At 38.5% G+C, this 27,809-nt stretch overlaps 1 protein-coding gene across 3 annotated transcripts; it reads left to right on the top strand.

Moving 5' to 3' along the window:
- Positions 1–1,384: 1,384 nt before the first annotated feature.
- Positions 1,385–23,374, top strand: LOC139137077 (uncharacterized). 3 transcript variants are annotated; one of them, XR_011553304.1, is made up of 5 exons: positions 1,385–1,560; positions 16,287–16,474; positions 16,931–17,063; positions 17,843–22,238; positions 22,329–23,374. XR_011553304.1 is itself a non-coding variant. In XM_070705043.1 (4 exons), exons 2-4 carry the CDS (start codon positions 16,296–16,298, stop codon positions 20,492–20,494), a joined length of 2,964 nt encoding a protein of 987 aa, XP_070561144.1. In that variant the 5' UTR covers positions 1,389–1,560; positions 16,287–16,295; the 3' UTR covers positions 20,495–23,374. The 3 variants fall into 3 exon arrangements, 2 of the variants coding, with proteins under 2 accessions (XP_070561144.1, XP_070561143.1); XM_070705043.1 differs by having other exon boundaries at positions 1,389–1,560; positions 17,843–23,374; XM_070705042.1 differs by lacking the exon at positions 1,385–1,560 and adding an exon at positions 12,148–12,309 and having other exon boundaries at positions 17,843–23,374.
- The last annotated feature ends 4,435 nt before the right edge of the window (positions 23,375–27,809 follow it).

Below are 27,809 nucleotides of genomic sequence, written 5' to 3'. Positions count from 1 at the left end.
CCTAAAAATACCCCCCTCCTCAGAAAACCCTGCCAAAACAAATTCAAAAAAATGTATTATTAGTCATCTACTAGAAGCGAGGCCAAGATAAAACCTAGCGGCAGTTTCTCTTTCTCTGTTCCAATGTGATGGAATGCGTTTTTCTCGGAAAAAAGTTCTGGCCTTTAAGTCAAAGTTGACGGCCATTGGTAGGTATTGGTCAATTGTAGCTTTCAACCGATTCTTGTGCCTTTCCAGTAGTTCATTGATGGTCTGCAACTTAAGGACAATGTGTTCACAATTATCGTGTAAACTACAGCGCTTATATATATATATATATATATATATATATATATATTATATATATATATATATATATATATATATATATATATATATATATGTGTGTGTGTGTCAGTGTGTGTGTAATGTGTATGTTTTTTTTATTTTGTGTTCACAAAGCATTATATTTAAAAAAAGAAGTGCCCCTTCAGAACTATAATGGACGAAAACAAACTTTGCGCGACATAATGTATGTGGCGAAGCCGAGTACATTGTGGAGTACAAAGTTTTCCGTGAGTCAGTATGGCCCAGAATAGGCTTCATTATTGCTATTATTTTATGTATTGGCAATTTTAGTAAAATATTCGATGCAGAAAATATCTTGGGCGACAACGTTGAATAATCGGATGCATTATCAGTAATAATCTAGGGGGATGACGTCACAAAATTGACTGTTATTGACAAAGCTATAATATAAATTTTGTTCGTGTTTGTAAAACGTAGGTGTATCTGGGTGTAAGTATGTATTGTATGTATGTATGTATGTATGTATGTATGTATGTATGTATGTATGTATGTATGTATGTATGTATGTATGTATGTATGTATGTATTTTTGTATGTATGTGTGTGTATGTATGTATTTATGTATGTATGTATGTGTATGTATGTATGTGTATGTATGTATGTATGTATGTATGTATGTATGTATGTATCTATCTATCTATCTATCTATCTATCTATCTATCTATCTATCTATCTATCTATCTATCTATCTATCTATCTATCTATCTACCTAATCTACCTATCTATCTATCATAATGAATGAACAGTCGGTTAGCTCTCAATTCGTGACCACCTCAACAAGTGGAACATGCAGACAATCACTTGCCAGGTTAAGTTATTTCACGTTAACACCGCACTACGTCTCAGTGGACACTGTGCAAGGTTAGTGAATACACAATAGATTTATCTCGAAAGGAGATTTGCCCATTTTCCTTTTCAATAAAACTTGGTGTGGATTGATGCAAATGTTGAAAGCTTCCGAGTAGGTGAAATGTTTTGTTATGCCTCTTGTTGGCGAAACTAACACCCCCTCCCCCGACTACACATCGACGGTTCCTATTCACCGTAGGATCCAAAGGCCTAAAGTGACGTGCACAGCGAGCGCAAGCGCCAGCTATCCACTCTGGGCGCATATTTGTGGCACCCATATCACCAGAAGAGTAGCAAGAATCGCCGGTAAAGCTCTTATGGACGTCACCATAGTTCATAAGTGCCTCTAGGACAGACAATCCAGGTAAGTTTGCAGAAAATAGCTCTACTCTCCTTCGACGTTATTTGACGCAGCTGGTCGCACTGTATAGCCATGCACACAATCTACAAACATGTTTTGAAACCCTGCCCACTTCCAGGTAATTCATTGTTACAGCTCACCGCGTGATAAACAAACACTATATCTCCCAAGCACCACCGAAAAACACAAAGCGAGGCATAAACAGAAAGGCTTATGAAACTTCAGTCGAAACTTGTTCAACATTGTCTGATGACCAAGTTTTCTCTTGTTATTGTACAACTGTGGTCAGCGAAAGTCAAGGTGCACGGAAACTCTATTTTACAATCTTCAAAGACTTCAATTGTAGTTTCGACTTTGCGAAATAAAATATGGCGTCTGGTAAATACTTCATCTTCAGCTATTGGTTAGCGCTTGCGCCTGGAACTTTTGATCGAGGCTGTCTTTGTAACCCCGGTTCAAGTTGGTTTTTGACTCAGTATCTGTGCGGTTTACAATGCATGCAACTTTTCTCAGTGAACATCCGCCGACGGCCATATATAAAATCAATATAGGTTTTACTTTAACACACGTAAATCAAACCGTCTTGTCAGTACCGACCTTCTACAATATGGGCAGCTGTCCGCAAATGTGTCACAAACTTAATCGCTGAATTAGTATACGTACCGCTAAGTTGGCGCTGTTGACAAGTTATGTACAAACTTAAGTAGAATTGTCATTACAAACAAAGCACATGATGACAGGAGTTCCAGTAATAGCAGTTTCAATACATGCAGTCTAACAAAATAAGTGGCATTGTAGCTACGACAGTTTTATCAACTAGATATGATTCATTGAGCGATTCCTAGAAGACTATTTTTACCGAATAGACAGATATGTTGTTTCGGTTTCAATGGAGACGTGAAATGCTTGAGGCGGTTGCTTTTCTCTGTCCGGGCTCGTCGAGCAGCGTTCGGTTACAGCACCCATTCCCTGAATTCGAAGCTCGGTAAGATTAAATAGTTCGCGACGAGAGAATGATGAGCCCCGCTTTGTGTCACGGGGCAAATTATCCTGGCATCCGACAGCGATGCTCTCGCCCACACGTTACAATGCCCTACTCTCGCAGGTCCCTTGGATACAGGAAGTGGTTCAAGCTCCGTAACGGACAAACGTCAATCAATCTCTCAGTTTCTGTATGAAAACACCAAGCATGGTTCAATTGTCAGATTATGTACTAATCGCTCTGTGGTACCACGGAAAATGTTTCAGAAGCCAAGCTTTCCAAGTCTCTGATTGCTATCGAACAAGGTAGGTTTGCAACTGTCAGGCGGAGGCGATATTGTCAGTGAACACTCACCACACGGTACAAGACTTTTCCAGCAGAATCGGGGTTTGAGAATGTAAGTGCCGTCAGGGGACAGTTCGGAGTCTTAAATAAACGAAAAAGTCATCAATATGGTTAGTTTACAATCTCATACCAAACAGCTGGTTGCATAGGGGTCGTTGTTTAAGAATGCGCGTCTTTGACGGATGTTTGGACTCTAAAAATGTTATAATATTATTTTAACCTGAACCCGGAGGGGGGTCTCATTTTAAAACTCATAGAGTACACTGAAGTTCTAAGGCATTCTTTTGGTGAAGATCGAAATATGATTTCTTCCCTATAAGGTTATGACATAGATGGCGGCCATTTCGAATGTAACGGTGAGATGAATCAAGTTGATAGGTCATCAGATGAAAGATGCGCCATGTCGCTACGATCAATTGAGATTGTTAGAACTACGCATGCGCAAACATGGTACAATGTGGGACATCATCGTTCTTGTACCCTAGAACTTACAAAGTTTCAGACGTCTTATGGGAATTACTGACATGTCGCAATGCATAAACTATTTAAAGCTTCTTAGTTTTTGTCCTTTCAACATAAAATGCGATTGTGAACGGTTTGTATCTTATGTACGATAGAGTAGAGGTTATAGGTTTATCAGAAGCAAATACATTGGTGAACGAAATCGATCCTTATATGTTTTGCTGTAATGCAGTATATGTAGCACGTAAGACCGAATTTTATCAACCGAAAGAACTTACAAGATCCAGAGAAAAGTGCTAATGCTTAAACAGCATCTGACTAGATGTCTTTTTTGGCTCATTTTTCTTTAGACATTTATTCTTTCAATGTCAAGGTTCTAGAAAATTGTTGGCTAATATTTCGTTCTCCATCATCCTTAAAGAATTTCCTAGTTTATTCCTCTGCTAGGTTTCCGACTTCTTCAGTATTCTCAAGAAGGCACCCAAATTAATCGACGACACCGTGCGCATGTCTCTCAGTATGCCTCTCCCGTTCTGTCATCTAATCTCTCGGTGATAATTTTGTTCACTTCAGTGTTTATCATTTTTCATGTAAATGGCTAACCAAACATGCAAACTCGAGAGGAAAAAAGTTTACGCGCGTATCTATCGCAGCAAGAACACTGCTATAAGAGCTTTTGATAGTCTAACCGAAACCATTGACCCCCATGAAACAAAGGTCATAATGACGTAATCTGATTCTGATTTATGATCAAACCGGTATCACGAAGAGTCGGATACCAAACTGACCTCAATAAAAGTCAAGTGAAGGGGCCAAAATGTAATAACATTGTTCCTGGCGACGGAATACATTAAATATATAAAGTTTACGGGTACTAGTCTCTCCGACTGAACAGAAGTGTATTGCATTTTTCGACCTTTCAAAGTGCACGAGGATCATGGCTACTAATGACTTACATGTCTCCTAGCTTACACAAAGGTTTAGTTTATCAAAACCACTGGAATTTTAAGCGAGTGAATGGGCGATGACGAAGATTACCCGGATTCTCCACCATGAATGATTTGCTCATTTTTTTTCATCGTGCATCATGGCAGTACGTGCCGCAAATTCACTGTAGAAGTTTTAAACCCTTCACTTTAATTTTCAAGAATAAAAATTAGAGGTCACTGCAAATTCTTTACCAGAGGAAAAAAATACTATATTCGAAATTCAAAGTGACCGCTTTCAATACTGTGTGGAAAGTCTATTTTCAATTTTCACAATAACAAGACGGTGATTCAGATATTTTTATTTTCTCCGCCAGCTTCATAAAGAGGCCACATTAATTGCATACCAGCGTAGTATTGAAAATACTTAGAGTTCGATTATTTGTCCCCGATAAAGTTTCAGCCTGGCGCCATTGTCAAATCCAGGAAGATTTATGTCTCAATTAAAATACATCAAACCAATTGCAAAGTTTATGCACGTTTGCTTTTTTATTCCATATGAAAGACACGCTTTTGCGACGCACTAATCTGATAAAAGGAACACAAAGATATGTGCTAAATACAAGATCAAATGCGAAAATAAAATTATAAAATAAATATAACTATCCCAGAATGCCTTGTTGACTACTATCCAATAACTTTAGAGACTGTACCTCTTCTGTGATAAACTATATGCCACTATCCCATATATGCCTCGTTAACTATGATCCGTTTCTAAAACGACCGCAATTAGATGACAACAATAAGATATAAGTGTAATTCACCTCTATGTAAATTGTTGCAAAGGTAATACCGTATAATTGCCATGTGTATATTTACATTTTAAAGCTGAAGAAATAAATGTTTAAGATCACCGATTGATAACGAATGACAGAGTTCCATTTCGTCATAATGACCGTGTATACTTCATGAGAATTATAACTGTCTGACAAAAAGATCAGTCAATGTTTAGGTAAAGTATACAAAAAGATCAGTCAATGTTTAGGTAAAGTATATATTATGATATTGCCCTTCGATTGTTTAGTATTTTAGCCTTTTGAATTTATTTTATACCACTCGCCTGTATATGAGGTATTCCCAGACCCCTTGTATATGAGTAACTGAGATAGCAACGACCATCCATGAACAATACATGTACCGGACGATCGCGACTGGACTCCTCTCAGCCACGCCACGTGACAGTCTATATTCCTCAAAAGTGAATTACTACAGAAAGGAAAACTATACATATTGATTCAATAGTTTGGACAAGTAAACTCTGTGACTTTTTGTCTGTGTAAGAAAAAATGTATAAAACTCGAATCAAAGTATGAATGGTAAAGTTAATAAATGTGTTTTTAGAAACAAGGTGTGTTGTTTGAAATATCTATACATCACCCACGCCTAACATTCATTTTTAATCATATTGTCCGAATTTTCTTCAGGTTTTTCAAAAAGCAAGGCGTGATATCGGTGACAGATCATGTTAATTAATATACATTTACGTTGAATTGCTTAAAGTACGGAAACGTCAGAGTTATCATGACCGAAACCTGTCATTTTGTTACTTCTGACTTTTAAAATTTTTATTAAGCCCATATATCTCTGTTGACATCTAGTTGTGGGTGGACGTTGTGGGCCATCTAGTAGGATATCGCGCTAGCGGAAGTCTCTTATCAAGTATTTTGTTTCTACAAACATACGTTTTGTCGCCAAGGAAATAAATAATTACACAATTCTTTATTTGTACCTTTGGGCACTCCCCTGTACGTGTTACTTCACAATGTCTTACTTTAGAAAGGTAAAACATCCTACATAACTACAGAAGTCATAGCAATCGTGAATCTCCCCATGCCGTCATAGTATTTAGTCTAAAGGTTTTTGAGTTCCAATACACGGCTTATTCCTTTACACAAATAAATCATGCCAATTTTTTCCCCAAAATTACATATTTTCAGTGTAAAATGACAAGAATAATCTTGTTCAAAAGTGAAAAGAACGATTTTCCTTCTTTCTTTTGATCAACGCTTCCAGAGAAGCATCTCTCGCTTTATAATTTGCAATAACAAAATAATCTCTGAATCTGTATAATTTTAACCATTGTAACCTTAATATTCAAAGTAATGAATCCCCCCAGGAGAGATATCATTCGATGGGATATATCCATAGGGATGAGCATATTAATTGCGATAACAAGTTTGGTTATTTGCTTTGTTATGCAGTTACTTTTTTTGTTTATGGTGGATTGCCAGAAGATTTTATTAAAGTGTAACAATTTAATAGCGAAACGTCAAAAAAGGTAGAGTATATAAACTTACGCGCGCCCCACTCCATTCCGGATGCCAAAAACGCTTCCCTGTGGTTATGCAAGAACTAGACTAAAGAAATGACACTAAATTGTTATCTAGTCAATTTCCACAAGGTGCAGCCTTGGTCTGGCAATCCTCAGTAGGTGTATAAATAATTTTTTAGAACTCTCTGGAGCTAAGCATAAACAAGAAATTATTTCGTGAACAAAAGCTTGAATTTGAAAAACGAATTTGAGGTGATTGAAGGAGTCTGTAGTTTAAACGCACAATGGTCACAGCGTAAAATGGGCGAGTGGGCGTTAACGTGCTGACGGAAACATATTGTCTGATAAACAACTTCGTTTGTCGTGCTTTGCCATCGATAGGCCAACATACACTTCTCAGAATTTTGTTTAAGTTTTGAACTGATTGATAGCATGACTAGACATTTTCCGCGTCCTTGCCCAGAGTTTGACGCATAAATGTGGCGGTCTGGCCGTAAATATGGGACATGTCCTTTTTTCATCAGAGAGATTTCAAACAAAATAGTGCTCTACGGTAAACAATGATAAAGTCTTCAGCTGCTGTTGTATACTGTTATATTGGACGAATCTAATTAAGAACGTTTTGCCCCATTTGCAACTACAATCCATATGCTGAGGACAGTGGTAAACCCCTTAGTCGTCAATTACAAACCGTGCTTCAACGAAAACAGACAAGCAAGGAAACTGACACCCGTTTCTATTGATTTACCTGTTCTGAGGCGAGACCTGAGTATGATGACTGGCTACAAAAACAGTTTATGTATTGTAGAGATAGCAGCATTCGAACCCTGGAATGTGTCAATCTCTCACCAGTCGACTACGTCACGGGCCATGGCCCTGTGACTACCCTATAGTTTGTCAACTAATGCGGCCTACGGCCAATGGGCGTTTGTGTTGAAGTCACTGCTCGACGTCGACTGCAAACTATCTATATCAAAGTTGACGTAACTTTCCCCCGTATTATTCATGAAATGCAATGCCACAAAAGTAACGAACAATAAATAATTCGAAGCAAAACTATTTGTATATAATGAATTGAAACACTTTGTGCACCATGAAATCCAATGTGAAAGAGGAAATATCTATAGATATATAATGGTGCTCATCAAGAGTGTTATGCGCAGTGACAGCGTGTACAGCAGGCTAAATTGTCAACATTATCAACAGCAAACAATTCTGTCTGAGTTGTAGTCAAAAGCGTTGACGCCTTACTGTCCAAATATATACATAATCAGACTAGGAGACAATTTTAACAATACGAGGCTTTGTGCGCAAATCTACGTAAGTTAACATGACCCCTCTAAAGATGAAATAACAGATAGTGTGTCGCTATTGTAGTCAGAGTCCATAAGTTTGAGTTGGTTTCAATTTAAATCCTCAAATGAACAAGACACGTGACAAGTTGATTTACTGCGAATGTACAATGATAGTTGTGGTGCGCTTATAAATCAATGATTTTGCTGTTTAATAGGTTTACATATGACAAATGGTCCTGTTATTGTACAATCATCACCACAACCACACAGATCATCGTCACCGTCATCATCATCATCATCATCACCATCATCATCATCATCATCATCATCATCAGCTGCTATAAAGACAGCCAAATTGAACTTCCTGCGATATGTTGTATGAATAATTTCAAACAGTAGATGGCAGATTCAGTTACCGGTCATCATTTTTCACAAACATAGAGCATCCGAGAAAGAGACTGTCATATAAGATGGTTTACCATTAGAAATGGTTACTCTTGTGGAGATGATACTACTATTTACTGTTTGATCAATGAATGGGGATATCTGATGGTTCAAAAAGTCACTGGTCTATTTTGAACATACATCGTCGGCGTGCGGTAAAATATACTCAGCAGAGCTTCACCCAGACATTGTACATGACCCCATTACCGTGAAAGTGAATTTCCGAACAAGGTGATAAAACGAAATTTGAAAAAAAGAATTTAACAGGCCATCGCAATGTCGTGATAGTACGATGACCCACCAATAAATTACGATTTAATTTTTTACAGTAGCTACGGAAGAAGCCCACAAATCACTCCATATAAGGTCAGGCACTTTGTTGCTCGTGTAACTTACGGTACATGGTCTAACTTACGGCGTGCTTGACACGGTGGACGGACAAATCAACAAAATTCCAAACAGTCCACGCACGTCTCGTCAATAGTCGCGACAATCAGAAATCTGTTATCGGTTTGCGATCACTACATGAATGAACGTGTTAGATTTGATTCACTGTATAGCGTAGGACGGCATCGATATTCCATCAAGTGTTACTCAATACTCTTCTCCAGAATCGTCGATTTTTTTCTGGGTAAAGGAGGCAGGAGCATTTCAAGAATCTCGGATCTTTGCCTACCGATCGCCCCTTTTAATTTGTCACATGGTCATCAGCGAGCGCAGAGGAAGTTCCAATCATAATTATTGTTCTCTTGACTTAACTCTAGACCCTAAAGGAAGGATTAGGGTGTATGACCTATGGGGGCATCACATGCAATCGTATAAACGATGTCATATATATTGTTGTGAACTCTATTTTTGGAAGTCTGTTGCTAAGTTCACAGCCAGAGTCGTGACATCCTGCCGCACGCACACACACACACATACCGTTCACATTAGGTACCTCACGTCATCCGGAAGAAACGACAGAGGCTGTTCTGTATCCGCCGAAAACTCAGGTCACCTCAATTCGATGAGAGTTCATCGCACTGGACAAAATTTGCTGTAGTGTTACACCTTTTGCAGTGTGAAGTGTCACTGACTTGTCTGGAACCAGTTTATCATGTCGCCTCTCAAATCGTGTGGGAGGCATATCACATGAAAAGGTGACATATAGTCAATTCTTGCTGCACACATTACGTTATTTATGACTCTTACACTTTGTAACTTCAAGCAGATGCACCCTTGGTGTACAGCTGTTCTTCAGTTACTACCATAAAAGGAAGGGGAGATCAGTGGTGCTTGTATCGAACAGGGACTAGACGCTGAATTCACACTAATTTAATATAAGGTCAGAGTGATAGGAATATCCTACATGGGTGACCAATTCAATATGATATACAAACATATAGTTAAAAGGATATCAATTATATTGAAAGGTTATATTTCGCGAGCTACTGTGAGAAAATTGTATTCATCGTTTCCGTGTAATGTTGAGATGCAATCCCAGTCAGGGTCGATCTCTGAAACAAAATGTATGCTTAAATCCAGCAGCGTTTTCAGAGAAAATCCTTAAATAATATAATGATTCGGAGGCACGAATGACTGTTCGATCGAACAAAAATGACAACTAGTGAATTGTATCGATTAGTGCGAGTCGAAGTTAATAACAATAGTTCAAGTCGGTCAAACTCCTTGAAAGAAGACAAAACGGGCAAAGGGTTCAAACCTACCAAGATTTGCTCACACAATCTCAATGATAACGTTGAATGTCAATTTCAAATTTTAATGCATCATGCGGAAATATATTGCAGATAGATTCGGCCAGCCTTACCGTTGGTCTAGCTACACTTGTATATTCCACACGGCAAATGCGATGCGAAAGATAAGATAAGACTTAACCGGTGCCTAGTGTTTCTTATGCGATAAGGAAATAATTAATTACCTTTAAACACGATTGGGACTAATTTGGGATAATTGAATGGTGAAGTAATGTCGGTTTAATCTGCAAATGTAAGCTCATCTGCCTTTCTGTTTAAGTTATACACTTGTCTTATGAGTAATTTGTAATATTGCAACAATCAGCTGTAGGGCTCCTAACACTTTTGAGAAATTTGAACAATACGAAGATCTAATTCTCCCGAATTAGTTCCAATTGCGGGTTTTTGTCCAAATGGCTCGCAACGGATACTGACAACGGCATTCATATCCAACAAATCCCTACACCTCGCAGGCAGCTTTTTTGATAGGCACCCCCGGGGACTTTTTTACAATTGGGTCACTTATTAACCGAACATTATCCCCGACTCTAGCCAAATCAGTCGGTATGGAAAATGTCCAACAGGGAAATACCCCGGTGTAATCGTCCTCACACCTCACGTTCATTGTATCGCTCCGCTTAGATTAATCGACACTGTTTCGCTCCGCTTTGTAATCTAGATGTAGGGTCTCTCGTTAAAAAACGTAATTAATCAGATCATTCGTTGACTCCGAGTGAAGTAACAAAATAACATGTTCTTCTTTCTGTTTTATTATTTTTATTAATTCGCAGAGGAGTTCTAACAGAACATCAGTTTGTGTGCGTTTGTGTTGTTGTTGCTGTTGTTTATAATTGGAAGTTTATGGGATACCAAGGAGTGACAAGGCTCAACCACTAACACTGTCAAGTGTGTTTATGAACCTTATCTAAAACTATCAGACATAGATGAACCTTGTTATAACATTTTGAACGAGATTATGTGCTGTTTTACAGGCCACTCAACACAAAGTTATGATATGGGAGGATAACAACACAGAATACATGTTGAATCATATTTTTAAGAGTGTTTCCTTGTAATTTTTTAAAAAGGAAGTAAGTGTGCTGTGCTTGGCAAGAAGGAAGTTATTCGTTAAACTTACTGATGTCGAAGAATTTCACCCAAGCTCTTTAAAATATCCAGAATTTGTGATTGATTCGTAAAAATCGATTTGTTATGTGCAAAGTACAAATAGATTTAATCAATTTTATCGTTACTTAGCATTAGCCTCTCATGGAGACTGAAGATGAAATGTTTGGCGATTCGCTGACATACGCACAATGAAATCGCATGCACCTGCAGACTACTGTAGTCAAATTTTCTCGTTGATATCGTCAAACTGTGTTTGATGTTTCAAGCTCAAGGTAGAGTCGGCTTCTTTCCCTTTTCCCTCTATTCATATTAATTAGTGTGAGCAAAATATTTACGTGTATCTAAATTTGCATGAGAGAGAGAGAGAGAGAGAGAGAGAGAGAGAGAGAGAGAGAGAGAGAGAGAGAGAGAGAGAGAGAGAGAGAGAGGGCCTCAGCTTGCTACAATTGAGGTCGTTGAAAACTACTAAATACATTCATATCTAATTCCATTTCCAATAACCATAGGTAATTTGTAGAGAAGCAGGAATTAATTCAAATGTGTTTGCTTTAATTTATCATTACTATTAAAACGACTTGAATAAAACGTTCCTTTAGTGAATTAGTCATTTCAAGAGCTTGACAAAGGAACGGGTTTACAATGTGCAAGCACATGTTATGTTTGCTATCATGTCCCCCTGTTTCCCTTGCCAACACCCCGGCATTCACAGAATTTATTACTCTGTCACAGAAAATAAACCGGGAAGTAAAATATATATTCCACAACCCCTGGCTACGTCAGTCTCGCTACCTACTTTGTGATTGGTGTACACTCAGGGGACGTCTGGGTGACTCCGCAAACGAAACAAAACTTAGTCAGGTCTTATTCATATATAGATTGGGCCGCATGGATACAATTTTAAGACACGTGTTTGTTATTGTTTTGTATATTAGTACCACGAATCAAGCGGTACTGACAGGGAAGTACACTGTATATTAACCAATGCAATAGCAACTATTGTACATATCAGTCTTCGAGAACTTGTTTGTGCAAAATAGCATCGCGTTGGCTTTTAATGTTACTTGTTTCCCTAATGGCGAGGAAAAAGCACAATCACTGTCAGGTAAGTCATTCAAGATTCAAATATCCATCTAACCCTGGTAGCTCGACAGTCTTGTATTTGTTGCGTTGTTGGGGTTGACACTCGCACTTGTCGATCATGTGTTGCGGTGCTTGTTGATTTCCCTGGACGAAGTCCGAGGCACGAAGAGAACTAATGGATTTGGCTTCATGCGTCCTTCCGCTGTCCTTACTCGGCCGTCCCGGTATTAATTTCATTCAAAGTTAGTGCAAGGACAATATACTATGAGGTACATATGCACGTGTGATTATTTTCTTAGACGATCCACTATTGCCGCCGTGCGGCCTTTCCTATTTTTACGTTCCGCGATTTTGTTAGTTTCAATGTGCTATGACTTGCATATATGCATGTGCCTTTGTGTAGCAATACGATCCAATATGGATATATGGAGAGAGAGAGAGAGAGAGAGAGAGAGAGAGAGAGAGAGAGAGAGAGAGAGAGAGAGAGAGAAGAGGAGAGAGAGAGAGATGTATATATATATATATATATATATATATATATATATATATTATATATATATATATATATTTTTATCGATATATATCTAGTTTTGTCGTACTATGATTGTACAAGCTGCTCGGTGTCCATTTTAGGTATGATTTTAACAGATCTTTCAAGTCCTTATGTAAAAAAACATATACAGCAAAACGTATCTTGTCTGATATTTCAAGCTTGATACTCCAGCCACACAGTACAATTTTGCTTATATATATATATATATATATATATATATATATATATATATATATAGATATATAGATATATATCTACACAACTTAACTTTGATTATACGGATCACTAAAAAGAATTATTGCAATCCAAACAGTGATCAACACCTCCTAAAACAGCTGATCCAGTGGGGACTAGGTTATTTACCATGACTTGGTAGATTTGAACTTTAAACTGATGCCTTATACAGATCCGACCAGTGGGTGTGGGTTGGTGCCGCAATCGACAAAACCTTTCACGTGAATCCTGCTTTGAAAGAGCGTATATTTTACGGCCAACAGAGTTGATGATATCAGTTAAACTTTAAACGTCCCAGTTGTCTGAATGGCTGACTGCTTTAATATAATGCCCGCCGTGCTTTTTTGAGCTGACCTGTTTTCTTTCCCGTACCACCTAGCATAGAACCAAACCAGACTGACACAAATCGTTTTTTTTCCTCTTGCGCTTCGGTCTTTCTATCGTTTGATGTACCTCAAATGAAAACAATATGTTATATTTAATATTGAACAATATAATTAATTTAACAGTGGACTAAAAATACGTATGGCAGATTCATCGGTTGGTCTAGTATCATATTTACGCAGGGTTACGATCTAAACCGCGTACACAAATGCCAACTCCTCACAATGTGTCAAAGAATACCGCTGCATCTCGGCGTTCAAGTTATGTTGTTTTCAGTCGACAGGTTGTTTGATCTTGTAAGTTACGGCGAAAATAAGACATCAACAAAGAAATAAAAAACACGTAAATCTATTTCAAGGATGAGAAAAAAAACTATAGTATTAAGCCTAAATATAACCACAAGCAAAGCCATCCTTGAATATGAAAGTTTGTCGAACTATCTGGAAAGGTCGTCACCTTTCTCCCAATAAGAGACAAATGCCGTGAAAACACCTGCACTGCACTATGCAGAGGGTTCTTGTGAGCTTTCAGATAAATGTTGTGCCATAAACATGTACTCGGCATTGTTTCTATTATTGTTCTTGTTTAAATATTAACAAATCGCCCTAAGAGTGACCTATGCTATATTTTTTGCGATAAAATACAAATCGCGACACTCAGAATGGCCTATATTTTTGCGACAAAGTATCGTTTATGTGCAACAAAGTAGAGATAAGGCTTGGCGTCGACCATGCCAATAAGTATACATTATGGACATCGAGCTTCTTTGTATCTAATCCGTGCAAAGCTCGCTCGTCTATCAAACTAATTGCTACTTCAAAACGAGATCACAACAAAGCAAATATCGGTTTCCGGTCGACGAACAAAGTGTCTTTGCAAAATGATTTAACTCTTGGAGACATAGTGGACAATACGTTTGTCCAAATCAAAGTACGCATGATGTCATTGTTCGCCACTTGTTAGATGCTCGATAGAAATATCTGATATCCCGAGACGAAAACGTTGATAACACGGGTCAAAGACCATTGGGGTTGTAAGTTTATCGTTCTTACGTGCATTGTAACATCCTGTGCGGAGTTAAACAACTATACTTAGGCTTGTAGTGTAACGATTCATTTTGAAATCAAAACATCAGCGGATAAAGAAGATGAGGGTTGTTGTGAAACTATTATACGGAGACTGATCTGGTCAATTGACAGGAGATTGCCAGGTCCTTTGCTTCCGACCTTGCTCTAAACGACAAAAGAAGTAAACGCTAGCTATATTATAATGGTAAAACCTTCCAACCAACCCTGGCAGTTAATGTTATCCGTTAACATATACGGGCTGTTAACTCCGACGGACTGGCAACTATTCGAGTCACTCGTTCATGTAAATAAGAGTGTAAATTATGGTGTCAAAATGGGGCAGAATTTCCACAATTTCATGGCATATTCAGAGAGAAAATTATTCCTTACAGAGACAAAGCCTTGCGGGACCTGATTGCATATAGCAGGGAAGATCGATATCCCGTTTTCTCAGTAACGATATGCTGGTAATTCAATTCAATCTACTTATAAACAGGGTATCAGAATTGGCGAAATGCCAAAAGGTTCTTCCCCTGCTGTTTACCAACCAAATGTCGTGTCATACATTTTAGTTTCAGTCGTGAGTTTCATACGCAAAGTACAAACACCTGGCACAATAAATAATCAGGACAACAAAGCTTTCATTGTTTTTTAACGGTTACAATTCCACAGTCATAGCGAGAGAGGTCGCCCTTTGTGCCAAGCCGTGACACCATGGTCTCGACGGCGCTAATCGAGTTTTGATCTAACCCGAATACGTATATTTACTGTTTAGGTAGTGACACTGAATTGCGTGCGCAAAGGAGGTTGTCTGGATAGCGGAAAGAGGGTTGGCCACAGCATGTAATGTTCATTAACTTTTGATACGTACAAAAACACTCATAGCCTCCGGGATAGCATGGGTACCAGTTTGTTCTAAAAATATCTATAGGTTAAACTTGGACGCCGGGCTAAGAGGAAGAATTCAAGCAGTGAGCATGACGATGATGACAACATGGTGACGTTGTCGATTCGATGAAACAAGGAAGCGGCAAGAGATAAATCGCGATCGTTGATGTTCATGCAAGAAAGAAGCGACTTTTCAGTAACACCTCATATAACCAAATTAGCAGCGAAACAAGGTCGATTTTCTCATATTTACCTTCAGAGAGACGGAGTGCACTATGGTTCTTTAAAAGTTTCACTTTCATGAAAGAGACAAAGCTTGAATTGTCATCGTGCCCAGAGGGATATTTCTTTCGGAAAAATAACATGGGCCTAATGGCTTTCTGTTGAATCCTTTCTGTTGGAAACAGAAATAGGATCTTCGGTGTGTCCATAATGATCATGTGTTCTGTGTGTCATCGTGTTACGTACAAGCACGGTTACTCTCCTCCAAACCGTGGTACAATTGTAAGGGGAAACGCGATTGCCTGTTTTTGTGATCAATTACTGTGAAATATGTACCCAATTTCCTTTATTACCGGAATAAATGTAAAGTTTGCTATCACGTGCTCGGTTGTCTATCGTATGCAGCAGAGAGTGAATGTCTTGATTCATGGAGTAACTGTTATTTATTATTGTTTTCAAGCAATCACAAGTTTGTGCCATCAGCCATGACGACTGTCCGTAATTTTATCGAAACTAGGCCATCTTTATTTGCATGTGCTCTGCATCCGGCCAGATAACATGCTCAAATGCAGAGCTATTTTCGTCCCTCATGGTAAGGTACATTAGAAAAACATCAACATCAAGTCATCATTTGTTTATTTCGTTTTGCAGGTCACGAGAATGGACGAGATGGCCTCGCCGATATCAAACCAGGGAGCAAAGTCCGCTGCAAAGAGAACAAATGACTTTTTCAATCTGTTGCGAGAGCTCAAATTGGACAACTACTACTACGTACTCGGGACAGAAGTCAATGTGCGTAGTTTGTCGAGCGTCTCAGACGTTAAAGATGAAGATCTCAGGCAAGTTTGCAATTTTATCAGTTCCCACACAAAATAGGATTTTGCACAGTGCAACCCAACTGTTACGGTCTGTTGAATAGCAAACACTCTGTCCACTGTTATGATTAATGGCTGCACTATAGGAGCTGCTGTCAGATAGGGCATTGCTTTATAAATCAAAACTATGTGTGACACTCAATTGAGGCGAGTGCATGTACCCCGGCTGTATACATGAGTTCACTAGGCGTTCAATTAGCAAGAACAGTAAAACATATTGTAAATTACAGCAGGAACAATCCCAGCACTCGGCTAGTGTCTTAAATTTAGAGGTGCACCACCAGCCCTTTTAAGATAACTTTCATTTATAAATTACCATCTCAACCTACTCCACACAACATTGGGCATTTATGTTAATTTGCTCTTTTTAGTACATATTTAAAAGTAGCGAATGAATGTTATTCTTATTTCTACCTGAAGGTCAAAGGTTAAAATGATGGATAATGAGATCAAGGTATTGAGGGAACGTTACCACAGAGAGTATCCCGGTGCTTCAAAGAAGAAGAAATCGTCGGAAATTGGTCGTTCTAGGTCCTTTTTGGATAGATTCAAGGTGAGAAGGCCAAATCCATAGCTCAAGGCCTTGATGAATTAGCTAGCAATCAATCTGGTTTTACACTGAATCGAGTAAGAGCGTGAACATGTGTGAATATAATAATATAAGACAGTGGCTCAACTGTATGAGAATAACGCAAGGAAAAAATAGAACTTTGGAAAATAAGGGCGATGCGAAATGTTTAAACATCTTCAAATTACAACAATTCGGCAAAGTTGCAACAAAATGTTTCCTGTGTTCTACGTTTCACATTTGTGTTGTTGATGTTTTTATGTCCGTGAGGGTATAAACAAGATTTTGATTACTTCACGGAACATATGCGCGAGCGATAATGAACTGGAGTGAACTGGTCCTAATGTTACATCCGATGCTGATGTAGTTTTTACTATTATACCATAACAGTGCATCGTAATTCTGGTATGAATCTTTCAAAAGGGATTTTTTCAAAATGAGAGATCGATCGATCGAGACCAAGCTTTCTTACGTAGGCATTACCACTCTTAATTTCAAGTCTCGACCAATCAGATAGCTGCATTTGCGTCATCAATATACTGCTATGATATAAAAGCTATGATAATTTTTTTCAAAGCTAATGTTGTTGAAGAATACGACATGTGAAGATACAATCACCATTTGCATAATATCGGTGCCTTATTCCCGAGAGCACAAATGTCGTTGATTTCTTCACAATTCAGCAACTTTGGTTTCAGTCTTTTCGCTGAATTATACAAACTGGCCGTGGTGAATTATCAATCGTTCATTCTTCATTTTTTCAGCGAAACAGCGAGCCAATACAGAAGAAAAGGACAACAGTATGGTACAACGAAGGCGAAATCGTTCCGGTGAAAGATAGTCGAAGCAAGAGTGTACCAGTGAATGTGTATAATCCTATGTTAAGATTATCTAAATCACCAAGTAATTTTAGGGTCTATGGGAGAAATCGTCCAAACGAGTCAACTACGAGTACAATTTCAAGTATACACTCTGATGTTGGTGATGATGATGTTTTCTCCCTTCAACTTGACCGCCACTCTCAAGTCAAGGTTGACCTACCAGCTACCAGAGGCAAGTCCAAAAATGCCCGCAGAAAAAAGTCGAAGCAGAAAAGTCTGACAACGTCGGCATCAGCAACTGAAAAGATGTCACAAAGTGCTCCAGGCGGATCACATGACTTCCTGCTCAAGAGGCGTAGTGTGAACAACATGATACAGTGCGTCAGTATGGCCATGAAGAAGAACAACTCAAACAGAGGAGCCGACATGATTGGCAGAACTTCAACTCAAAGGATCCCTTGCAGTGGCCAGATACCTGGTGGCATTCGTGAAGACAGGCTACCTATTAGAGTACTTCCGAATTCCGGTGAGAGGCAAATGGTTGATGGTTCATTTCAAATAAGCCCCATGAAAACATCACCAGGTTTGGCCGACAGGTATAATGCCGTGAACCCGTCAGGCAGTGACAGGAAGTGGAATGAACAACATTATCTCACTCCCCCTCCATTGATGCCTAGGAGAGGAGAAACACAGAACCAAGAGAGCGCATGGTCAGACTTGTCCTCTCATGAATTTGACTATGAAATGATGTACGTCACCGCGTCGAGTGATGAGAATCTCGACCTTTTTCCAAGAAGGTCAGTCTTATCAATTGACTACGAATGCATGAGTCTCACTGACAGATATGAAAACTTCGATGTAAACCAAGACGATAGTGAAGACGAGTTGCGCTTGATGCAGCATGGTTATGAAAATATGCCAGAGCCAGAAAAACGACGATCTCAGAGCATGCCTGAGCTTCTTGATGTATACAACTCTTCTCCAGACCAACAGGAAGATGACTGCAGAAGCCGAATTACCCAAAACAATGAGTCCATGGAAAGTGTTTCAACAAAACACATTAAAAGACATCCGCCACCCGATAAACATGAATATGAGAATGTTCCATCGGATGTAGAGCTAGGGGAAGAAGAATCATACGATCTCGAGAAACATGATTATGAAAATGTCGCAACTGCTGAAGAGCCTTCAAAGAAGTCTGCAAAGCTCGAAATACACAGCAGCTGTAAACATGAACAGGATGAAGGGAGGTTTAGGAAAAGATCAGGAGACCAAAATCACACCACACAAGAAGAAGACGACGGAGACCAGATGGAGGAAGCAAAACATGATTATGAAAATGTACCATCAGGCCATGCTGAATTGAGTGAAAAAAGTAGCCCAATGAATTTGGATGGTCAAGGTACATTGAAACCTGGTTATGTAAACCTAGATGTTGGCACAAGCGTAACACTTCCCCAGACTAAATGTGAACTTTCACATCTCAAAGAACATTATGGCTACATGTGTCCACTTGATGAGATTTGCTCTGATTATTCTGACGGCGACTACGATGATGTTAATGAACCAGGCGACTACGATGACGTTAGTGAACCAGAGCCCCTGGCGCCGGTGGTCCGAGACAGAAAGAACAGTACATCATATGTTGGTCCTGAGTGGGAAAATAAACTCACGAGTAATCTAAATTCTTGCAATGTGAAGGGGGAATTTAGCCGAATGAACTGCACAAACCCTATTCAAAAACCATGCAACAAGAGCCAAGGGCAAAAGGAAGACGCTGTTCCCGATATCAGCATTCAACGAGTAGGCCCAATTCATGGTTACGAAAACGTAGATGCCACAGTGGAAGACAGGCACAACTCTTACATCGAAATATGTAGTGTTAGCACAGTACAACGGGAATTCATCAATTCTGATATCAACAATGAAGGTACAAAACCACATCACGCTTATGAAAACTTGGACTCTACAGTGGAAGGAAGCGATAACTCATTCAACAAACAGTGTAATGAGAGTCACGATGCAGACATTGGCTCCACTTCGCATTACTCTCGTCCACGTTCATATTACTCTGCTCAAAGTTACACTTCTGAAGAAGAGCTCCTGCAAAGGCACAAATATGTGAAGCAAATGAGCTCGGAAGATGTCGAGGGAGAACCCAAACAAAACAGACCGGCCTATGAAAACGTGGATGATGAAACGGAAGTCAGTCTTTCCTTGAATCCATGTGACAAGAACATACATATACATGATGATAGTAAGCATCACAGTTATGAGAATATACCATCGGAATGTGATAGCTGCACTACAGAAGATGATGAACCAAAGTGCCAACCTGTTGCCTCGAAGAAAACGAGAAGCAGGCAAGTGCCTTCAAAAGCTGCACTAGAAACTATCAATGGTCAACCCCCAATTTCGAATGGTGAAATTAGAGCGCGGATTAGTGAATGGCAATCTCGAGATTTGCAGAATTCGGGTGCGCAAGGAGGCCTTTGTCAACAGAGGGTAACTTCTGCTCCACATGTTCCTAGGTCTAAGCCTATTAATATCAATCGCCTTCAACAAAGACGCCGCACATCATTTAACGAGTATTAAGAGTGAATTCGACCCTCTAGATGAAAAGGGTTCCACTATCGATCTTAATACTGTGTTTAGGTTATAAAGTCAGGTACCACTTGGCTTGTACTCGACCAAGCGGTCAGTGGGATACAGAAGTTATTCCTTGTTCTTCTGAACTTGTTGAATGCAGGAATTAATATCTGAGTACAGTTTAAGTAACCTTAGGAGGACATGATGACAGAAAAACCGGCAAAGTTAAGACGGACAGGTGTGAATGACTTTGTACCATGCTCCAGAGGTGACCCTCTTGGACGAAAATGGTATTTTCAATCTGTTACAGTACGCTGAGGAGGTTATGTCGTCATCTGATGTGCTCCAGTCGCTAAGGTACTGCATGATGCCTGCCGATGGACCTTAACCCGTTAGAATGGAGAAACGAGCTGTAGAGCTCCAAGGAAGACCATGTATCTTTTGATTTAATTGATCATCCCGCGCCTCTTTACGCATAGCTTCTCTTCATTGAACCATGTATTGTAGCAAAAGCAAAGTTACTTACCCCTTTTAATCTTGTTCTTTCACATTCTGTTTGTCACCATGCCTTTGCTGATGATCATTAACTCTTGAAAGAAACCAAAATTGATCAGATGTACACTGTCAATGATTCTGTACGAGATTGCATAAAGGTGGACACAATATGGATGAAGTACAACTAAATCCAGTTAAGCAACAGTAAAACTGAAACCACGCTTATTATATTACCAAGACTGCAAGACAGATTTCCTCTCCTGACTCACACTTGTTGGGAATGCAGTTTTTAAATTTTTATTATCTGTAAAAAATCTTGGTGTGATAGCCATCTAACTATGTCAGAGCCATGTGCACAACGTATGCAAAGCTGCTTATGTTCATCTGAGGCGGATAAGTTCTATTCATCATCTGCTCTCTGCTCAAGCCACCCAGACTCTTGTTATTGTTTTTGTCTTATCTCGTTTAGACTATTGAAATATTCTTTTTTCTTGCTGAACGAAACACCTCATTGAGAAATTGCATCGTCTTCAAAATGCATCTGCCAGACCTCTATAATGCCAAACAATCGAACAATATACAACCCTTCTTAAAATTGCTGCACTCTTTACCAATCGCTCGTTTACAGTATCACCTATCTACTGTAATAATATGATTCGGCTTGGTTTCAGAGATTGGACATCAAGTCTTCTCAAGTCTTTTGCAAATGTATACTTCCTCGAGACACGTAAGTTTTTGATCTGTCATGTATGGCTTTAAAACACCACTTGATGCCACAAAACCTCTGTTGAAAGATATTTTGTCTCATTCAGGATCGAACACTTGGAACAACCTGCCTGCTAACCTACGCCACATGAAACACATTTTAAGGGAGACTAGTTTTGTTCTGCGGCTAGACTCCATTTCGAGATTTGGCTCATTGTTAATATTTTTCATTATAATCATTAACATTCATTTCATAGACGTAAGCCGACGAAAGCATACAAATTCAAACAAATAGTTTCTATTTTGACATTTCGAGACCCCGTTTACTGATACGTCACTCTTGCTACTGTGACATGGCTTTTATTTTGGTATACTCAAGATGTATTGTTTTTCCGCGTAGAAGGGTTACATTGGCATAGCTTATTTCTTTTGATAGATTTGCACTTATCTCCATCATGAACAAGTTCTTCATTTTCGCTTTACATTAAGGAGCCAAAAGTAACATGTCGTGCTATGTTTTTACAAAATGATCATGTTTCTGTACTTCCAGGTTTTAACCCTTTCACCATCATGGTTTGTCCAAAATCCACTGTTTTCTATGGTAAAGTTGGACCTGTATACAGGGAACTGGGGATGAAAGGGTTAAGGCCAGGGCGTTGCTTAGGAAAACCTTTTAGGGGAGACCTAAAAATAACTTCACCTTGACAATTTACCCAATACTGTACTGACATTGTTCAACCACAAATATTGCAAATTGATTAGAAAATGTAACACAACCTTGTTTTCATTCAAAAGAAAAATTTATTGTTTTCACTAGTAAGCAGAAAGAAGTAATATATAACTATATAATGTACACTCAACAGTGACTCATCGGCAATACTTGATCATTTCCTAGTTGAGTTGAGTCAATTGTATTTCATTTTCAACATAGGTGTATATATTTGTAGCGTCTGAAGGTCAAAATATCGTTTGTTTTACGTTTGAGCTTGTGTTAGAGTCTTACTTCCTGAAGTGCTCGTGCAAAGTATTGCAATTGCCTTCAGGTTCTCTGTTGGTCTGGTCACCTGCCCATTTTCTGCCGCTTGCAACACTGTGTCCATTGATGAGCATAGCACAGATAGTGTTTAAGAGCAGGTAACCAGGCGGAAACTTTCTAAGAGAGCAACCACTGCTCGTAGTTTGTTGGAACTTTTGTCGGTTGTATGAGATGAAAGTACCCTGAACGTAAACATGGAAAACCGACATAATGAGCGATCGTTACTATCAGAGGAAAGAAAAATAGTTCAGAGCAAAGAATGTCAGAACTAAACATATCAGTGTTCGGTCCTAAGAATTCTGATCCTACCATTGCAAATGCCATTCGGTAAACTTTCACATTTCATGACAAATGTACTGCCAGAGTATGTGACTGCATGATTGTGAGATTATAGTATGTTAGCGATATGTACATCTTTGGAAGCCGATGTGTTGTTTGAAATCTATGTGAAACTGTGTTCGATTGATATGTAGGCATGAATTTATAGGGTTTCTAATTTAATAGATACTTTTTATTACGTCAAACACTTTAATTTAATGTACAGTTTACACTTCATAATTGAGCTTTTCTTTGACTTCTTTTATGCATTGTACACATGTAGCTTTAACACTTAGTTTTACCATATTTTAGTAATAAACCATGAAAACAGATGTTTTGCTTCTCTCTTTTTTCCCTTTGAATGAGCTGCTTTAAGGAACACTGAGTGGTGGAGTCGAAGAAATTTAATAAATACACTTATTATTGGCGGTCTACCCTGCAGATTCGACTCCTTATCATATCCCCTCAGTATCCCTGGGAAGAAAATCCATTGGCCCAAAAAAGCCCACTCAGTCTAAAACTTGCGTTAAAATATTTGTTCAATGGTTAGTAGTTGTAGCTGTTTTTTACATTTAGGGGCCAAAGCCTACTGGACGCGAGCTCCTATTGGTTTTTTCGAAATCTACATCGTTTTCTTCATAATCTTCTTTAATTCTTCTTCCATAAATATTTTGTCCATCATATTCTTAGATATTAGTGCCCGTATATTTTCAAACCTTCACGCCTTGTTCGGAAGTTGGGAGTACTAGTGGCTAGCGCATTTGGACTTCAGTGGATCACATGAACTTGGCAGCCATATTGGATTTTAAGAAAAACTACTAACTAGCACAGTCGCAAAAATACAGGAAAAATCCACTTCAAATTTCTTGTGTAGAATGCTTCAACTAAGTATACTAAAATTTGGAATCTAATTGCGACCAATCCCGTAAATCTGTAAAAACCTTCTCCTTACGAATCAATAAACAATTCGCTCACATCATTATCAGTGGGAGTGCCAGTAAGTTTGTGAAAAAAAATAAAATCAGATGCGCTTTGGCAGCCATATTGCCATACAAAAGTTATGATTACCATAAATAATATTAAAAAATCTTCACCATCAAAACAATTGAAGAGATGGACAAGTATGACACGAAAATTTCTTGTACATTTTTTGGAGAACCATTAATGATCCATGATCTATTTTCATGTAATTCAGTAACTACAAGGGCTAGAGAATTGCTTTTAGTTGGATACAAATCAGTAGGGTAATAAACCTTTTCTCCAAAATGTAGATGCCCTTGGATGACCTTTACGTAGTCTCATGTATCTTAGCAACCGCAAGAGCATGAAGTGTTTTGTCTTACATATTGACCATTAAGCAACAACTTTTTTCCAAAATGCTTGGCTAACCTAAGATGCCCTTGGACCTACTTTCATGTACCTCAGCAAGTATAGGGGCTAGAGATTTGATTTTTCTTGGATAATGATCAGTATAGGACAAAATATTTTCTCCAAAATGGAAGATGACCTTTGACCAACGATCACGTATCTCATCAGCTATTTGGACAACGGTTCTATTTTTTTTGTATGGTGACAAGTATAAGATATTTTTTCTTTAAAGATGGGTTGACCTTGGATGACGTTTGGGCTACTTTCTTGTATGTCAGAAACTAGAAGTTCTACAAGTACTCTTTGATTTATTAATATGGCTAAATTTTCCCAAAAGCTTCTGATGACATTTGACCTACTTTCTTGTATCTCGGCAACTGCAACAATTTCAGATACTACAGAGCATTAATAATAAACAGCAGGTACCTTGTCAAGCTAATCACTTACAGGAAAAGGACATCTCACTAACACTGGATAAAATGCTAGACAAACAACAATATATACACATATACCGATTCTGTACATTTGTCAAATACGTTAAGTATACACGTACATACACTACTAAAATGCACAACTACAGTGTACACTTGGTGTGCAAAATCTGCATTGCGTATACTCATGATCTGCATAGATATACGCTACATATATCAACGTATTGGAATCTTCCATATACAAAGATTTACGTTAGGTATGTAATTAGTGTTGTGTTCCGTATATTACGTCAATATACATAAATATACCGAACGTATATCAAGCATTTTGTCCAGTGTAAATATGTACATACCAAATTTAATGCTGACAAATACGTCTGGACAATTGTGTTGCTTCATATGGAGCAGAAAAGATCATTCTCAGCTAAGTTACTGGACTGAAAATTTCTTTCATTAAAATTACCATGGGGCTTGCGTCCTGGTAATGCTGCTTTCAGATTTAATCTTTCCAGTATTTATGTTCCTGATCCAATTTATTTCGTTTTGTGTTTTCCTAAATAATGATGTTTACTGCTGAATTTATTACAGCTTTAACTCGACTTGTAATTACCATTAGGCTGTAGTGGCAGCATACTTTGAAGCAGTATACATCAACAGTGTAAGCTCTGTACTTGAACTTGTTAAGTGTCCTCGTATTAAAAGAGATGTCCTCAGATCCAACCCTTTCAAGTTTCCTCCACACTCCAAACACTTCCGAGTACCCTCCTCAATTCCTCTGACCTCCAACAATTTCTTTTTGAACGAAGCCATATAGTGTCTGCCTACCTACTACCTACCAATCTACCTACCTAATTACTTACCTACCTACTTACTTACGCACTCACTCACTCACTTACTTACTTACTTACTTACTTACTTACTTACTTACTTACTTACTTACTTACTTACTTACTTACTTACTTACTTACTTACTTACTTACAGTGACTTTTTTCTTTCCTTGATACCTATGTGTACAGACGGACTATTTAATGGTGTACTTGAGTTTATTATTACTAAAATAACAACATGAGTCATTCCTTTAATAAATAAGTAACTTATTTCAAGAGCTCTATATCAATGCATTAAGACACGGATTGCATAAATACATACATCGTGCTATATCCATCCATCCATCCATCGACATACATACACACATACATACATATATACATACATACATGCACATACATACATACATGCATGCATGCATGCATGCATGCATGCATACATCCATCCATCCATCCATCCATCCATCCATCCATCCATCCATCCATCCATCCATCCATCCATCCATACATACATACATACATACATACATACATACATACATACATACATACATACATACATACATACATACATACATACATACATACATACATACATACATACATACATACATACATACATACATACATATACTTAGAACCAATGTCGTCCAATAAGGGAGGCGTGAGTTCAACTTTTATCACACGGATACACTAGTAAATGGCGTGTCTTACTTTATTGTACTTGGGCCTCAGCCCAAGTACATTTGTTTTCATTCCGTGGGAAAAAACTGTAAGGTATAACCATTCCTGGCTGAGACCAGGGAGGGCAAAATGTATTGGCTTCATCTTTCTTGGCATAATAAATGGCGTAATGATGTTAATTGAATGGAAGTGCTGCTCTCAGCCAGTCTTGAATAAGTGAGATGTGAATATAAATGCTTCTCTATCTGAGTTCTGGCCACAAAATCTTCTGAATATAATCAAAATGTGCATCGAAATGCAACAATTAATGCCACCCTCCGTTTCCTAGGCGATGGCACGACCCTTGCTACACCCACTGGACGAGCCAAAGTGGGAGGGGTAATTTCGGTTTGGTCGAACAGGAGGGCTCGAGACCAGAATTTAACATTTAAACTTGAAACATGTTTAATCACTGACAAGATGTGGATTAGTTTAATCAAAGAGAAAGTTTGAAAAGGAAAGGTTTTATATCCCGGACACAATGAAAAACATTACGACTGGAAACTGTACCCCGAGTTGAGAATAGTAATGCCCACAGCGATGGAGAACACTTATCCTTGAGCTGAGAAAACCAGACCATCATTTCGAAATAGAGCTGCAGATTCGAGAAGCTCGTTAAAATAGCTAGGTACACCCCGTAAGGGGTAGTTTCGCGTCTTGAGGGCAAATTTCGCCTCCTTCATTTAGAAATCGTACGTTTGTTTTACCAGGGGAACACATCATTTGACACAAAATTTGCATAGAAAGGGGTCGCCAGTAAGCACGTGGTCAAATCTGGCATAAGAAACAATATGAAATGTTGGGTAAAGCCAGTCCAAAATAAACTGATTTGAACTTTTGTGTTTTGTAATTTATACCACTGCAGTAACATGACTTTTTTTTGACAACATCACACAATGTAATACGTTTTGAAACTGAATACTCCGACGTATTCTGTGTCCCCTTTGCTAAAAAATACGGTATGCCGATTACCATGTAAGGAGATGATGACGTCAAGACAGATTTGTAGTGCGTTTGGTCCTGGATGGTGCACGAAGTTTTGTCGAGGTAGCTTGTGTATTTATTTCCTAATGGGAGATATTAGGGTCGATCTAAAGAAGGCCGAAAAATGTTATGATACTCTAAGCGAGCTGAACTCCAATGCGAATGGTTGGATAATTTGGAGGATGTCTAGACTGATCTCGTCTCATTAAGATTATTTGGCGGTCAGTATTGAATTTCAACTGCGTCACAAGTTTGCGTCGAACGGCCAACGAACGATATTTTAGAAATCTGGAGACATGGCATCGCAGTTTTATTTTAGTATTTTATATTTTACAAAAGATGTAAGAAGCAATGATTTTGTTGAAAATTCTGAAAAAAATATAGGAAGATTTGATCGCGAACACATTTTCACTTGGGGTCAACTAGCCCTGCG

The sequence above is a fragment of the Ptychodera flava genome, chromosome 7, assembly GCF_041260155.1.
Source record: "Ptychodera flava strain L36383 chromosome 7, AS_Pfla_20210202, whole genome shotgun sequence".
Lineage (NCBI taxonomy): Eukaryota > Metazoa > Hemichordata > Enteropneusta > Ptychoderidae > Ptychodera > Ptychodera flava.
This window is presented reverse-complemented; position numbering and strand designations above follow the sequence as displayed.